The 14,998-nt window shown below is 41.6% G+C and overlaps 1 protein-coding gene across 4 annotated transcripts in view; it reads right to left on the bottom strand.

Moving 5' to 3' along the window:
- Positions 1–14,998, bottom strand: part of CRYBG3 (crystallin beta-gamma domain containing 3) — a 136,971-nt gene that overhangs the window by 22,348 nt on the left and 99,625 nt on the right. For all 4 annotated transcript variants that reach the window (XR_010599826.1, XM_065589255.1, XM_065589258.1 and 1 more), the window contains 5 exons: positions 14,623–14,759; positions 12,136–12,262; positions 11,589–11,621; positions 5,976–6,085; positions 5,338–5,464 (listed from right to left, as the gene is read on the bottom strand). Coding sequence is in view for 3 of the 4 variants with exons in the window: in XM_065589255.1 (XP_065445327.1) it covers positions 5,338–5,464; positions 5,976–6,085; positions 11,589–11,621; positions 12,136–12,262; positions 14,623–14,759 (534 nt within the window). In the remaining variant the exon portion in view is untranslated. The remainder of the gene's footprint in view (positions 1–5,337; positions 5,465–5,975; positions 6,086–11,588; positions 11,622–12,135; positions 12,263–14,622; positions 14,760–14,998) is intronic.

Raw genomic sequence — 14,998 nt, 5'->3', positions numbered from 1 at the left:
ATAAGAAAGAGTCCTATCCCAATGAAGTCAACAGAAGGTTTCTCATCAACTTCAGTGGGTTTTGGACTCGGGCCTAATTGCCTTCCCTGTTATGAAAACTTGTGGTAGGTTTTTCCCCACTTCGTTTGCACTGAATTATCTGCTGAATAAATGGAATATATCAAGGATCAAGTGGATATTAAATGTTTGTAGTACCGCATGCATGGACTCGGGGGAGGGGTTGTGGGTGTCTGGCCCCACAGCTGAGCTCGGGGAGGTGGGGGGGAAGGAAGGGCAAAGAAACAAACTGGATTGTCATAGGGGTTTTCTTTAACTCCCTACTCCTGTGGGAATTTTTGTGTGTCTATATTGTTAGAGACATACTTGCTGACAGGTATTTTGAAACTGGTGTGATTATGTAGTGTTATTTTGACAAAAAATTTGCAGAATTTTAAAATATTGTGTGCAGAATTTTTATGTTCTCTCATTTTTATTAGTTCACAGTACTGTACAAAGTGAGCCACTGTTGTGGGCTGTCTATTGGTTAGAGCCGGTGACAGAGTTAGGACTGTTGGGATCTATTCCTGACTCAGGAACTGACTCCCAGGGTTAACATGGGCAAGTCACTCATCCGCTCTGTGTCTTGGTTTTATGTATCTGGATTATGGGTCTAAATGCCTACCACAACATACTTTATTTAAAAAAAAAAAATCTGTAAATTTCTTTGAGGTCCTTGGATCAGAGGGGTTATTAGTCTGAATGCTGCCATTGCAACCACCCAGAGGCTTTTTAATAGCAGCTGTGATGGAGCAGTCACAGCTTCTAGGAGTACTACTGTGCTGTATTTCTATGAAATACTTTACTTTGCTGGAATGACATATTTACATTGATATCCTTCCCCACTCAAACCAGAACATTAAGAAAAATTTAGTGGGCACTTGCGTGCAGAAGCTGCACTTTTTACAGCAGTAGAAGCAGCTCATGGTATCACAAATTTATATTTCAAGTAAAATCTAGACTAGTTCCTTGCTGTTGCAGGGCTCTGGTTTCCCTTCCCATGATGCTCAGCGAGCACAGGAGAGTAGGGTTACCATTCCTCCGGATTCTCCCAGACATGTCCGGCTTTTTGAGTTTAAAAATAGCATCCGGGGGGGGGTGGGGGGGGGGAATTTGTAAATGTCCGGATTTCCCCCCTATGCAGAGCGCGGCACGGCTGACAGGGCAGCCAGCCGGATCGAGCCACTCGCACGGGGCTCCGGCAGCCAGAGCCCCTCCTCTGCTTCCCCCCTTCTCTCCCCTGCAGCTTCAGATCACTCCCTTCCTCTCTCTCTCTCCCTCCCTCCCGCTCCCTGCATTCGCAGATCGCCGGCCATTCACATCGGACCTCCAGCAGTCTGGAGCTCCTCCCCCTGCTCCCCCTCCCCCTGCTGCCCAGCGCGCCGCTCCGCAGCACTCTGCGAGGGCGGGAACCGGGCTATGCGCTCCATGGGGGAGCGCGGCAGCGTGGAGCCCGACACGCTGTTGTGAGCAGCATGGTAAGGAGGTGAGGGGGTCGGAAAAGGGGCAGGGGGGTTCTGGAGGGGGCAGTCAAGAGACAGGGAGCAGGGGGAGGGTTGGATGGGTCAGGAGTTCGGGGGGGGGCTGTCAGGGGGCAGGAGTGTGGATAAGGTTTTGGGCAGTCAGGGGACAGGTAGGGGGTAGGGTCCTAGGGGGGCAGTTAGGATGGGGGGGGGTCTCAGGAGGGGCAGTCAGGGGACAAGGAGCAGGGGGACTGGGAGTTCTGGGGGCGCTGTCAGGGGGCAGGGGTGGGGAGAGGGATCGGAGCAGTCAGGGGTCAGGGAGCTGGGGGGTTTAGATGGGTTGGGAGTTCTGGGGAGGGGGTCTGTCAGGGGGTGGGGAGTGGTTGGATGGGGTGTGGGAGTCCTGGGGATCTGTCAGGGGGTGGGGGTGTGGATAAGGTTTTGGGCAGTCAGGGGACAGGTAGGGGGTAGGGTCCTAGGGGGACAGTTAGGATGAGGGGGCCTTAGGAGGGGGCAGTCAGGGGACAAGGAGCAGGGAGGCTTAGGTAGGGGGTGGGGTCCTGGGGGCAGTTAGGAGCAGGGGTCCCAGGAGGGGGCAGTCAGGGGACAAGGAGCGGGGGGGGGGTTGGAGGTTCTGAGGGGGGCAGTCAGGGGGCGGGAAGTGGGAGGGGCGGGGCTAGGGCGGGGCTCCCACCATCCTCTTTTTTGATTGTTGAAATATGGTAACCCTACAGGAGAGATTACCAAGCTATAGATAGGCTTGTGCCCAATGGCCTATAGATTACACTCTTATTACCTTAGACATTCCCAGGAGGCCAGATTCCTTCAGCCTGAGTTGAGGGAAGTGGAAAGCAGAGTACAAAAAAGGTAAGGCCTAAATGAAACCTTTAATTTGTGGAGGGAGGGGGGAAGAGAAAGGGAGCAAGCCAGTCAGGGAAAGAGGCTCCTGTAACCAAAAGGAACCATTCCTTCCCTTCCTCTCCTACTCTCCGAGGTCAGGAGACAAAATTTGATCAGTCACCAGAAGACAGGAGATAGGGAGAGAGATTAGAATTTTTCCGCTCAATTTAGAGCATTTTAAAACCATTTCAAGAATGTTTTTAGTTCTCAGACAATATATCTGCTCATCCAGTCCAGCTCTGAACAGAAATAGACACATGCTCTCCTACCATGCTTGAGGATTAGAGTAGTGCAACGAGAAGGTGTTAAGACTCTGCCATAATGTTTGACTTGGTGACACTACCACAAATGATACCAAGGTTTGGGAATCATGTCAGGATTCATCATGGAGGCAACATGCTTGGGCCAGCCCACATGTTGCTTGGAAAAAGTGAATACCCCCCATATATATAAACTTACAATAAATTTTGCTCTGCTACTTCCCAGCCAATCATCATCATGATCATAATAGTGACCTTTGTTCTGAAAGACATGCTCATTCAGAGATACTAGTACGGAAACATGAACCAACCAAAGTGAAGCCACGTTCACTTAAATTCCACGGGAGAAACAGAAAAATATATTTGCCAGACTTAAATCAGGAAAACCATCAGGCAGAGAAATTATTTTCAAGCTCCTAATAACACAACCGAGTATATCTGGCAGCCCATCTTGAACAGCCATAAGTTAGAACAAAATTCAGTAGATATAAAGTACTAATCAAAGCCTGTTCTTCTCTCCCAGTTCAGTAGCGTATTGACATCAACAAATCATTGCCTTGGTCAGATTTCCACCACACTGTCCTCACACAAGTCACAGTCTTAGAGATGATGTATTTCCAAGCTGCTCCCAGAGACTAACTCATATCATGACAGCGTGATCATTACCACACCACATCACAAAACTGTATGCCCACATCACAACATTGCTATGCTGAGTTAAAAAAGGCCCATTCTATGATGGAACATTGCAACGTCTGATATTTTGGGACCCGCTGCACGTTTCAGGCTCACCACCAAAATGGTAGGATGATCCTGGAAATCTTGTGACAAGTAGCAACACTACAAAAACCACACACACTGTTACAAACTGTAGGTGGGGATTGTTAAACCTGAATATATACTTAGCAAGATGCTCATTTCCAGCTCTCACTAGCTATCTCTTCAATTGGAGTTGTATACTGGGATAAGATGGAAGTGTGTCAGGAATCAAGTGGGAGACAGAGAACTCTGAATGTCAGATGCCCAGGCTAGCAATTATGCAGCTGTAAATGACCCAGCACTGCTCATAAGTCTATCTAGATGTCTCTAGAGTCTGCAACCTTTGTACCCATTGTTCTCACGGTCATCACAAACTCAACTGTGTATATTTCTAATAATCAAATCCGCCATTGCTATTAACTGTCTCTTCCTAACAACAGTGGTCCCCTCCCCCAGAGAAATATCCTCAGTGCAAGAGGATACCATGATATCATCTGGAAGGAGGGTCCCAACTATGGGATTATTTTCCTTTGCTCCGGCTCAGTGTTCTCCTTCCTCAATACTTTCATCCTCTTCAAAAGCACAGAGGCTGTCGGACTGCAGGATGGGACTGTGTCCCGGAAAGTCTCATTTATGTATTTCTCTGTCTCCCTTAGTTCCTCCCGTTCAGCCACTCTGGTCTCAAGAGCTGGTACTTGGTCTCTGAGGGCCATGAGTTGCTTGCACCGAATGCATACATGCCACCTGCTCACAAGCATGTTCACGATTATGTACATGCTGCGTTCAGTGCAAAAAACTGGATAGCCCCCACTTTGCTGCTGGACTTCTGCCCACATTATATTTATTATTGCAGGGTTTTGTTTGTTCTTTGTTTGTATGTGGTTATTTTTCTTTGGGAGGCGTTATTGGCCTAAGTTTAGAGAACGTTTATTAGGTGTATCTGGCTCTCTCACTCCCTCTCAAAACTCCCCTGTTCGCTAGCTCCTGTCCTGTTCGCTAACTGCTGTGGTTGCTTAGGAGCAGGCTTTTTAAACCCCTGTTTTCACTGAGTTAGCCCCATCCTCTCATCAAGGGATTCTAAAGGGACTAGGGATGAAGTCCAAGGTCTAGATCCTCAGCTGGTGGAAACTAGTGTAGCTTCCCTGAAGTCACTGCAGCCAGGATCATTTACACCAGCCAGGATCTGGTCCAACGCTTCACTCAGTCAAATATCCTTGCCGCCCTTACCCTCCACCCCATCAAATTTTGTTTTTAAACTTGTTTGTGGCTAGAAAAAGGATTTTGACATTTTTAATAAATATCACCAACTTGTAAACTTTTAAAATGTGGTTTTAAAAGGTTTTATCTGTCGAGATGTTTTAATATTGTATACTGAATCTGCAGCAGAAATATAAACCTTTATTCTGGATGGCAAAATGTAGTAGTATTAACAAGTGACACATAATTTGATGCCCATTTAGAAAAGACAAATCTTACACTTCTGTAAAATATTCCCCTAAAATTATGGCTAGCAAATTTATCATCATGCTAGCAGCTATATGCATTGTAGCTTATAGGTTCTTTTGTGCAGAGTATTTTTGTTAAGATCTGAATTTCTGCTGGGAAAGCGACTAAAGGGAACCCCATAATGAGACAGAAGTACAATATTCCATTTGTATAAACCTACACCTTACTATCTTGCTGGGATGCTCTATAAGGACCATTGAAGAAGCAAACATGAATTCAGCTCATACAAAAACAGAGTTACGTTCGGGGGGGGGGGGGGGGGGGGGGAAGGAGAGAGAGAAAATCCACAAGCCTAAAAACCAATTTTAAGATTTCTCCTGAGCCTCACACACTGTTCTTTACTACAATCACTGCTGTATACGACCAGGTAGGGCAAGAGTTCTATAATAGAATTCTTTCTATAAAACTCTTACATATTCCACAGGCTTGAAGGATTTGAGTATAGCTGTTGGACAGCCACAGGAAGTGAGGTCAGTGTAGAGGCCTTCTTCCAGCACACAATGATTCTCAGCAATTTCCCCTTGGTAAAACAGGAGCCAACTGAAAGAATAAACATAAAGAAATGTAACTGATGCAGTCAGTTATTAACAAGTTCTCTCAAGATCAAATATTTTCTAGGGGAATGAGAAACAAAACAAGGTTTGTTTGTTTTTTAAAGTGGTACTATAAAAAAAGTGAAACCAAAGATAGATTCGATTTTCTGCTTCTGCTGCTCTTCCACATGGTATACAAATCTCAACCTGGACTTTAACAGGGGTTAATGGAATGCAGCTAGATTTACTCTATTGAGTCCCTGAAATTTTGAACAAGTCGTAAAGGCAGATTCAAATCACAGCAATTGTGTGATTTTCCCATAGGAAAGCAAAAAGCATTAAGTTCCCTTCCATCAGAAAGAAGAGAGTTATCAAAATAGGTTGCAAGAGAGTAGGTATAGGACGATATGGAGCGTGATGATAATGCACTGGATACATTTGATTATTTGAAATTTAATGACGGTTAAAAAGTGCTCTCTAACTACTTTAAATGGTGATGGGTAAAACAACACACTTACCATCCCCGAAGAACCTTAAAAGAACATGGTATGAATGATGTAAAATCAGAAACTTCTGCTGTGAAATCTACACATGCTCCTTGGAAATGTGTGTTACTGAAAGCTTTGAGCTACAAGAACAACAACAATAAAAATATGATGACTAGAAAGAAAATGTACTCATCATCATCACTATAAGTAGACCAAGCTGCAGGAACAGGGAAATATCAATACAATTTACAGAAGTACTAATGCAAATCTAATGGACTCCCAAGAGAAGAAATGTCTTACATTTCTACAGCGCCTTTCCTCTTGAAAGATCCCAAAGCGTTTTATGAACTATGGGCAGATTCTGCAGTCCTTAACGGAGGCAGATCTCCTACTGAATATCAATGGCAGTGGCAGCAAGTATATATTCATTTTATGGTAACAGAAGTGTTTCCAAAGAAAGCACAATGATAGGACTGAAAAATCTGGCCTTATATATACAGCACCACTCAGATGTAGCCAGATTTTGGGTAGAGGTCAGCAACCAATTGGAGCACAACAAGAAGGGGAAAGGAAATACTGGTGAAAAAGATACCAAGGCAGAACATTAAAAAAAAAGTGCCCCGGAATCTTCTGTGATCACACTGAGCAGAGAGGACATCTTATTTAAAAAGCTTGCACGAGAATTTCTGGTAGGACTTGCTGTGTCAGGAGTGTCTGAATTCCACCCAACAAGTTTGCACACACAGATATCCTTAGCAAAGAGTTTTGGAGCCATTTAGAACTACATCCTGCCCAGGAAGTGTGTGTCGATCTCTCCATCAACAGGGAGTGCTGCTTTAAAAGAAGTTAAAAACAAAATCTATAGCAGAATACAGCCAATGGTCCTACAATGTGGGGAAGAAGCTAAGAATTCTGTGCCCCTCAGGTACTATTTGTTCCTGGATAATGGGTCACTTTAGGTGGCCACTGATGTGCTGAAATCTATTGAGCAAGAGCAATACAACTAAAAATTAAGGAAAAACGATGAAGAAATCTGCTTTGCATTTCTACCATTGTTTTTGACAAAAGGGTTCAGATGTCATTTAGTCATGTACTTTATTCTCTTAACCCACTGCAGGATACGGCTCCCCATAATGTATTTTCTAATGCTATGCCTAAGCTCCTGGTAAACGCATGACACAATGGTTTCTGCGATTAGAACCTTGACCCCATTGATACGCAGAGCGCCACTTGCAAGGTTCTGAGGCACTCAAGTACCACTGCAATCAGTGGGAGTTGAAGGCACCTTGTAGGATCAGGCAGTATACTTTTCCAGCTACTACTGTAGGCCTTAGTAATATGAGGCTGAAGAGAGAATTTGTTAGGGACCCAATAATCCATTAGAAAAGTACTACTCGGAGTGTCTTATTGATACTGAATGGCTTGAATACATACAAATAGGCAAATAGTGGATTATTTGTTGTGCAGTGCCATTCAAAATTGGACATTTACCATCTGAATTAGTTGAATTTACCATGGTATTTCCCATTTTAAGATTAGGGAATCCTTGGTAAACACTGACCACTGATTTTTAATGGAACCCGGCATACACGTGTGAAATCTGACCGCTACTCTAAAAACTTTGTTTCCAGAGTGCTAGTGCCATTTTATAATACACTTGAATCACATACTCCAGAAGGACTCTCAGTCTTCAGATATATTCAAGTTGTTTTGTAGATTGCCTCTAGGAATGCCTTAATTAAGACAGGGTGCAATGGATGATACATACTATCAGGTGATGTGACCAACTTTTATCAGGTGTTATGAAAATTGCCTGGTATTTCAAAGACTGAGGGAAGCTCCTTATTGCTTATTTTATAAGTGACTTCTGGTGCCACAAAAACACTTGTTTAATTTCCTCTATAAGGGAGAATTTCACTCCAGTACACAGGCTCTAAGCAGGGGTCTCTATACCACTTCACCCTCCAAGAGATACGTGGAGCAGAGAGCCCTGCATGGCCTCTCTGTACTGCGGCGAATTTCACACTAAAATTTGACACAGCATTCTGTAACACAGAAGAAAAATGTTGTTGCCAGTGCTCCTCCCTCACTCGTGCCCCAAAGTGGCCCCCCTCTCCCTGCCAAAGAAAAGAAATCCAATCTACAGAGACTGAGAAAAAGCCAAAACCACATATTAGAAAATGGTTTTATGGAAAAACAGTCTCTTAAAAACAAAACAAAACACTAATATATTTCCCTGTTACAAAGAACAAGAAGGGCTTAATCTTGCCCTTACATGACACACAACTGTGAATTGAATAAGACAAGCCAGCTACATGGGCTGAATACACTGCTGGATACATTTGAAACTGCATTATTGAGCATAACATTGATATTTAGGCTACACTTACATTGTGCTTTTCATCCATAGATCTCAAAACACTTTACAGAGGAAAGTAACTATCATTTTCTCCATTTTTACCAATGCAGAAAACTGAAGCACAAAGATGAAGTGATTTGCCCATGGTCAAACAGCAGCGCAGTGACAGAGTCAGGAACAGAACTCAGGTCTCCAGGTTCCTAGTTTGGTGCCTGACACTCCCTCCGTACAGCCTGTGCCGCAGACTATGTGACAGCTTAGAAAGACTGTGACAGGGAAGGTTATACCATGTATATTTTAAATAATAAATAATAAACTGAGAAAAATGTTCTTTTCTCAAAATGAATAGAAAGAAAACAGTTGAATGGAGAGATTTGATGGTTCTGACTTCAGAACAATTAAAGAAACTGATCCATTAGTGATACCACTGCATTTGTACAGTCTGACCACAAATGCAGCTAGTTATAACTTAAAATATATTAAATCTGATGTGACAGATTTAAAAGAGCCCTTTTGCTCCATTTCCTAAAAACTCAACAGGCAGTAAGTGGAAAGATACACAGTGCAAAGTTACCATAAATAATTATAGGGGTCTGCTAAAGTATTTGAGCAAGTCAAGTACCATAGGCAGATTAATGAAAGGAGCTTAGTTTTCTTGGGAGAGTGAAGGAAAAAAATAATGTTTTATTTTTAATGAATACAGCTATTGTATTTTAAACCTGGAGACTTTAGTCTTACTTGGAATATTCATGTAGTTTATGAAGGAGCCTGGCAAAGATGAAAAGACCAAGACCACTTATTACAAGTTTTCAAAATATAACACTTAAGGTCAGCTGAAAGCAACAGCAAGTGACAAGGTTTCTCTCTTATGGAAAGAGAGTAGGATTTCCTTATTTTAGTATCTATGCCTACAATAGATAGGAAAATATGTGGAGAGCTATATTCCTACACTGAGGATTCAAACTTGTAAGATTCAGCATCCAGGCTGTTAAGGATTCTCTCTGACTCTGGTGAGCCATCCTTAGCCACTGTTGCAAACATGAACATTGTAATATTATCTTTAAACTAGAAGAGGAAAGGACAGATTTATTTTCTCAAACACTGTCTTTTACTTACCCTGATTCAGTAAGTAATCTTAACAAGTTTCCCACAACTCCTTAGTCATAATAAAGTACGTTTGTCCCCTAAGGTAACTATGACAATTTTAACACAGCAGTGACATGCTCTCCTCTTTCCTTAGCTTCATCACAGAGGTCCTGTAACAACTCAAGATTGTGATCACATTAACCCTTCCAGCACTTTTTCCTGTGGCAAAAGTGACATCAGGGCAGCATGACATGGCATGCATATTTGTACCCAGCAAGTGTTTGTTTTCTGATGTACTGGTGGATGGGATGGGATGGGAGGTAAGGTGAAAGGAAAGAATTGCAAGGTTGAATCAATTGCAAATAGTCTCATTGCTGCTGATGGGTGAGAATCTTCCAAGATTTGGAGAAACATGCACATGTTTGTATGCTTATATTAACCATCTGAATCGCTTGGGTCTGCAAAACTGCTCTAAGACACTCACAGGAACAACATTTGACATATTCTGAAGAAGAACAGAGTTGAGGAAGGGGATAAAAAGTTATTAAAACTATCTGGAATCTCTGAAAAAAAGTTTGGTTTGGTACCGGTTTCATTTTTCAATCAATTATTTTATCTGAAATGGTTTACCATGCCTTCTGTGTGAAAGTGTTTCGGCTTCTTTGGATTTGGCTGCAAACAGCCAAATGAATATGTCTGGCAGGAAATCAGTGTTTAAGACTAAAGTAATACACCATTTATGTCTTTAGACAGAAAATATTTCCTGCAAGCCTGAGTAAATCAAACATTTTAGAACCTGAACATAGTTGGAGTAAAGAAAGGGTGTGGTCAGGCTGTCCTAAGTAATGTAATGTGTACATTTTCCATGTGTAGGTGTGTATAACAAAACAAGTATAAGCAATAAGGATACTGAAAATCCCATCTAGATGACAAAATACCTAAGATATCTTAAACTAGATTTTCCAGGTTTTGGGCTGTTTATTAAAACATGTATCTGTATGTGATTTTCTAAACTTTTCTTTATTAAAAGTGACACAAAGAGAGAGCGAGAGAGAAAGAGAGAACTCTACTGTTCATATCCCACTGCACTTCTCTTCCGCAAGATACAGCGTTAACAACGAATATTTCTTTGTGGGCAAAGAATGCCTAATGAAAGAAGGAGAGAAGTCAAACTAAATATAAGGGAATTGAGATGTGCTCTGCTAGAAGAGAATCCTCAGCAGATAAGGATTCTGGATGAGCATGAGCATGTGGAGAGGTTTCTAAATTTAGTAAGAGGACATAGAAGAATGTTTTTATGGATTTAACATAATCTTATAAAAATTCTGATAAAAATGGAAACCCAAACTAAGCCACTCTGAAAACAAAAACATGCTACAGTGAAATCCTCTTATAATGAAGCAATATTGTTATAGAATTTCACTAAAATTATATTTAACTTTATATTAGGATTTGCTATAAAGCGCTCTCCTTTATATTATTAAATCACTAGTGTGTGCTCAGTCAAACTTAGTGAGCGGGTGGGGGGGGAAGGGTAGGGAAGCTGAGTGTGAGCTGGGAATTGCAGCTACAGCAAAGATCATGTACTTTTGAAAGGAGTTAGCGAAACTGCCCTCATCACACCATCACACAGGAAGTGTAGATACAAACTGCAGAATTGCCAAAATAGAATATATTTTTTAAAACAGCACTGTAGGAAAACAAATGACAGATAGCTAATTGTGTGTGGGTTGTGAATAGTTTTCTGCAGTTCAAGTTTCACAATTCTGCACTTCAGATATTAAGAAGTTACAGTAACAAAGTGGGACATATTAATTACAATGCAAAGACAATATCCCTCGTAGAAAAAGGTAAATGAGTGTGACAGTGAATTTCCAGAGAGGCAGAGAGACTGAAAGAAAGAACATGAAAAGAAATGGTGATACAGATCCAAAGTGATCCCAAGCCTATTGAGCGGATGGTACTATGGGGACACAACAAAAAAGGGTGTGAACAGGACCACCACAGTGAATGAGATTCTTGGCTAACTTAGCCTCTATGGGTCTACTGGTTTCCTCAAGTAAAAGGTGGCTTTGTCACTGTACAGTAGATAGTGAAGATCTTATCTGAGACAACAGGGGGGAAATTCAACATAAAGCATGTGTGCTTAATAATATGCAATTTACTCCTAGAAATGGCATTATAGGATGTGAACATACCAAATGTGGAGGCTCATTCTTTCCAAGTGGTTCCTGCATATTAAAAAAATAAAAATAATATAAACATTACAATTATTTTTAACAGGCAAGTTGCCTTTTTATTTTTCTGGACTGAAATGGAAAAGAAAAGAAGAAAACAATAAGCTATAGCTCAGTTTTAGCAGACAGTAATAGGAAAGTTAAAGGATTAAAATACATGACAAGTTATTAATAAGGCAACAGACATGTTTTGTGGTAAATTAGGTTTTTATGTTCCATTTGTGGACATAATCTGCTAAATTCTCCTTGTGGAGTTTTCCTAGCATTTTCTTGTTGAGAGCTGGGTTGATACAGAGTTTGCACTGCAGAATAAATGGGAGATTCAGTCCCCATAATTAGCAGTTTCCTTGAATTCTGTGAGGATCTTTTCTTTTCTTCTAACCTTTCATCAATTGAATAGACAAGTTAGCTTTATTACGTAAGCTGCACAATAAAATCATTGTATCCCCAGAGTTTTGAATTCTTGTTGCTTTTTGAATTTTCTTTTTGATGAATTACGGTAACTCACCAACTTAATGGGACGAATTGACATGATGGTTTCATTGGATCCTCCCCAGTCTAAAAAGCATTTATATTTTCCTTTTTCCAGTATATATTGTTCTCCACAGAAATATTTCTGCTGATATGCAACCCACCTGAGGAGTGACACACAAGAAATGAACTGTGATACACAATCCTATTTTTCAATATGGCACTACAAAAAGTTATCAGTAAGTTAACCTTAAATAGCAAACTTTCCAGAAGGTTCTTAAATGCTTTACCAGTCCACCTGATATGAAATTAAACAGACTATAAAACATGTCTTGTGAGTCACAAACCCGGCACACTCCTGATTTTCTACTTTTTATTTGTCTACAAAATATTCTTGACAAATCCTTGCAGCATTAGATCTCTCTGCCCCTTCTCAGATAATTTCTCAGCATAAAATAAGAGATTGCTTGGAAGCCAAGAGGCTGGATATTGAACTGTCAAATATTTGAGTCCCTCTCTGCTCCCTCAACATTTACCTTCCCACCTAGCTCCCAGACAGGGCTCCCCTCAAACTCTTCCAGTCAGATTATTCTAAGGAAAGAAGGGAAGCAAGTGAGGAAGCCTTGGCAGGAAGAGATAAAGGGACTCTTGCAATGATTGGTAATTTATTTGTGTTTCTTTCCCTTGCATTTGATTACAAAATCCAAGGCAAACAGAAAATGTTTATAGTGGACACAACAAAGAGTGAGAGCATGCACACATTGCTGACCATGTCCGCTTTTACAGAGTCTGTGTAATTCTTTATATTCTGGTGGTTTTTTTTTTTAAGAAACTTACTTCAGTGTTTTATATTTAAACAAGCTGAAAGCTACTGGCACAACCCAGCAAATCAGTAACCTGAAAAGGAACCAGATAAAACACTTCAAACCGAACTAAATAAGCTTCAAGCTGCCATGAGATGGCTGGAACCACACAAATGGCTGATGAACCTCAGAGGAAGCGTCCTGAAGAAAGAGTAATTACAACATAGGACTCAAGGAAGGAGAGGAAATACAGGGGGAAATGGGAGGAGTCTTTGCCTATGACAGGAGGGGAGGCATAGTGAATAAAATATAAAACTTATGAAAAACAGATAAAAAAATCATTTTCAAAGAATTTGTAAACAAACAGGATACAAACTATGGGCCCAGTCTACTCTGTTCTATTCAGGTCTTTATATAGGCCTCATCACCACAGTATCTAAGTGTCGTCCACAGCAGTGCATTAAGCAGCTCAGTTAACATCTGTGACATCATGGTTTTGTTCCTCTTTCCCTTTGCCCAGGGGGAACTGAGTGGTGGTTTTCGAAATTCAATTTACTATAATATATGTATAATGTCCTATGAATTTCTCTTACCAAAAGCAAAATCAAAGAAATGCACGTTGCATTTGGAGTGGAAGGTGGTGAGGCTTTTGATGCTTCTTAGTAATCTGCCAGACTTACTTGGTAAGATTTGTGGTGGTTCTTGGCAATTCTGCAACCCTTACTAACACAAATTAGTCACAATGCAGTAACACTAGTGAGGGTTGCAGAATCAGGCCCTACATCTGTGAAATGCGGTCATGTGATGGTGTTACTATCACTATCAACTGCAGTGCTGACAAGGACCGAGAGCACTTTAACAATGTTTGGAATCCAACAATAGAGTCTATTTAACAGTCTACATTGGTGGCTGTTGAATGGTGTGACGCATGCTTTTTTCCTAAATACATTACCTCTGCAGCTAATTCTGCTGGAGATCCTGTCGCAGTTCTACAATTAGATCTATGCAGACAGACCCCTGAACCGATGCTGAGCACCACTAAAGCCAATGGGCTCCATGCAGATACAGGGGTGTGCCTATCTGTATCCCACTGCAGGTCTGTGGCTCTAGCTGGTCCGCAAAGAGAGAGACCAGTAGCAGAAACTGCACTCATGTAAACTATCGGGCTTGTCCAGATTCTTATTGGAGTGCTGATGTAGTAATAGGGAGCGTTCAAAGGGGTGAGGTTCCAAGAGATCCCTGAAGGTCAGGACCCACAAGCCAAACAAACAAACAAACAAAACCCTTTGCAACAATGCAGAGCAGAAGAGCAAGATACATAGGAGACACTGACATTTTCTATCATCTGAGAAAACACGAAGATTGTTCCCCTGGCCCCCAAATGCTTATCTTTCTTATCTTATCAATCATTTGAAGTACATCATGACAAATAAGAAATCTGAAAACACCATGCACAGGCAAATCATTTAATCATTGCATTCAAAGAGCATCTCATACAGAATCCTCCGCAGCATGGGGCAGGGGTCGCTTGCTGGAGGATTCTCTGCGACTTGAAGTCTTTAAATCATGATTTGGGGACTTCAACAGCTGAGTCAAGGGAGAGAATTATTCCAGGAGTGGGTGGGTCAGCTTTTGTGGCCTGCATCATGCGGGAGGTCAGACTAGATGATCATAATGGTCCCTTCTGACCTTAAAGTCTATGAGGTTTGCAGTAGACTTACACTCCACTTTTCACATGAATTGATCTCATCTCCTGGCCAAACCCAGCCTGCTCCAAATCAGGAATATCTTGATTGACCATGACCGTTCCATCTTCTTCATCTGACTCAAAAAGCATGACTGATGACTCTATGAAATCCTAAAAGGCAATGCTGAAAGTTAGGATAAATACCATAACAGTTTAGCAGCAGCTTATTACATACAATCTAGCAAAGGATTCTATGGGACTGTTCACAATGCGAGTATAACTATGTGCAAACAGAGGCCGGCCACATTTAGGGGCATTCATGTTCAATGATGTTGTTTTAATGCTAGTATGGATGAGGCAAGTTGAATCTATAACCACATTAGAGGGAAGAATTGTAGCCTAGGAATAAC

Source organism: Chrysemys picta, chromosome 1 (assembly GCF_011386835.1).
Source record: "Chrysemys picta bellii isolate R12L10 chromosome 1, ASM1138683v2, whole genome shotgun sequence".
Lineage (NCBI taxonomy): Eukaryota > Metazoa > Chordata > Testudines > Emydidae > Chrysemys > Chrysemys picta.
The sequence above is the reverse complement of the archived record's forward strand: the minus strand, read 5'-3'. Positions and strand labels throughout refer to the sequence as shown.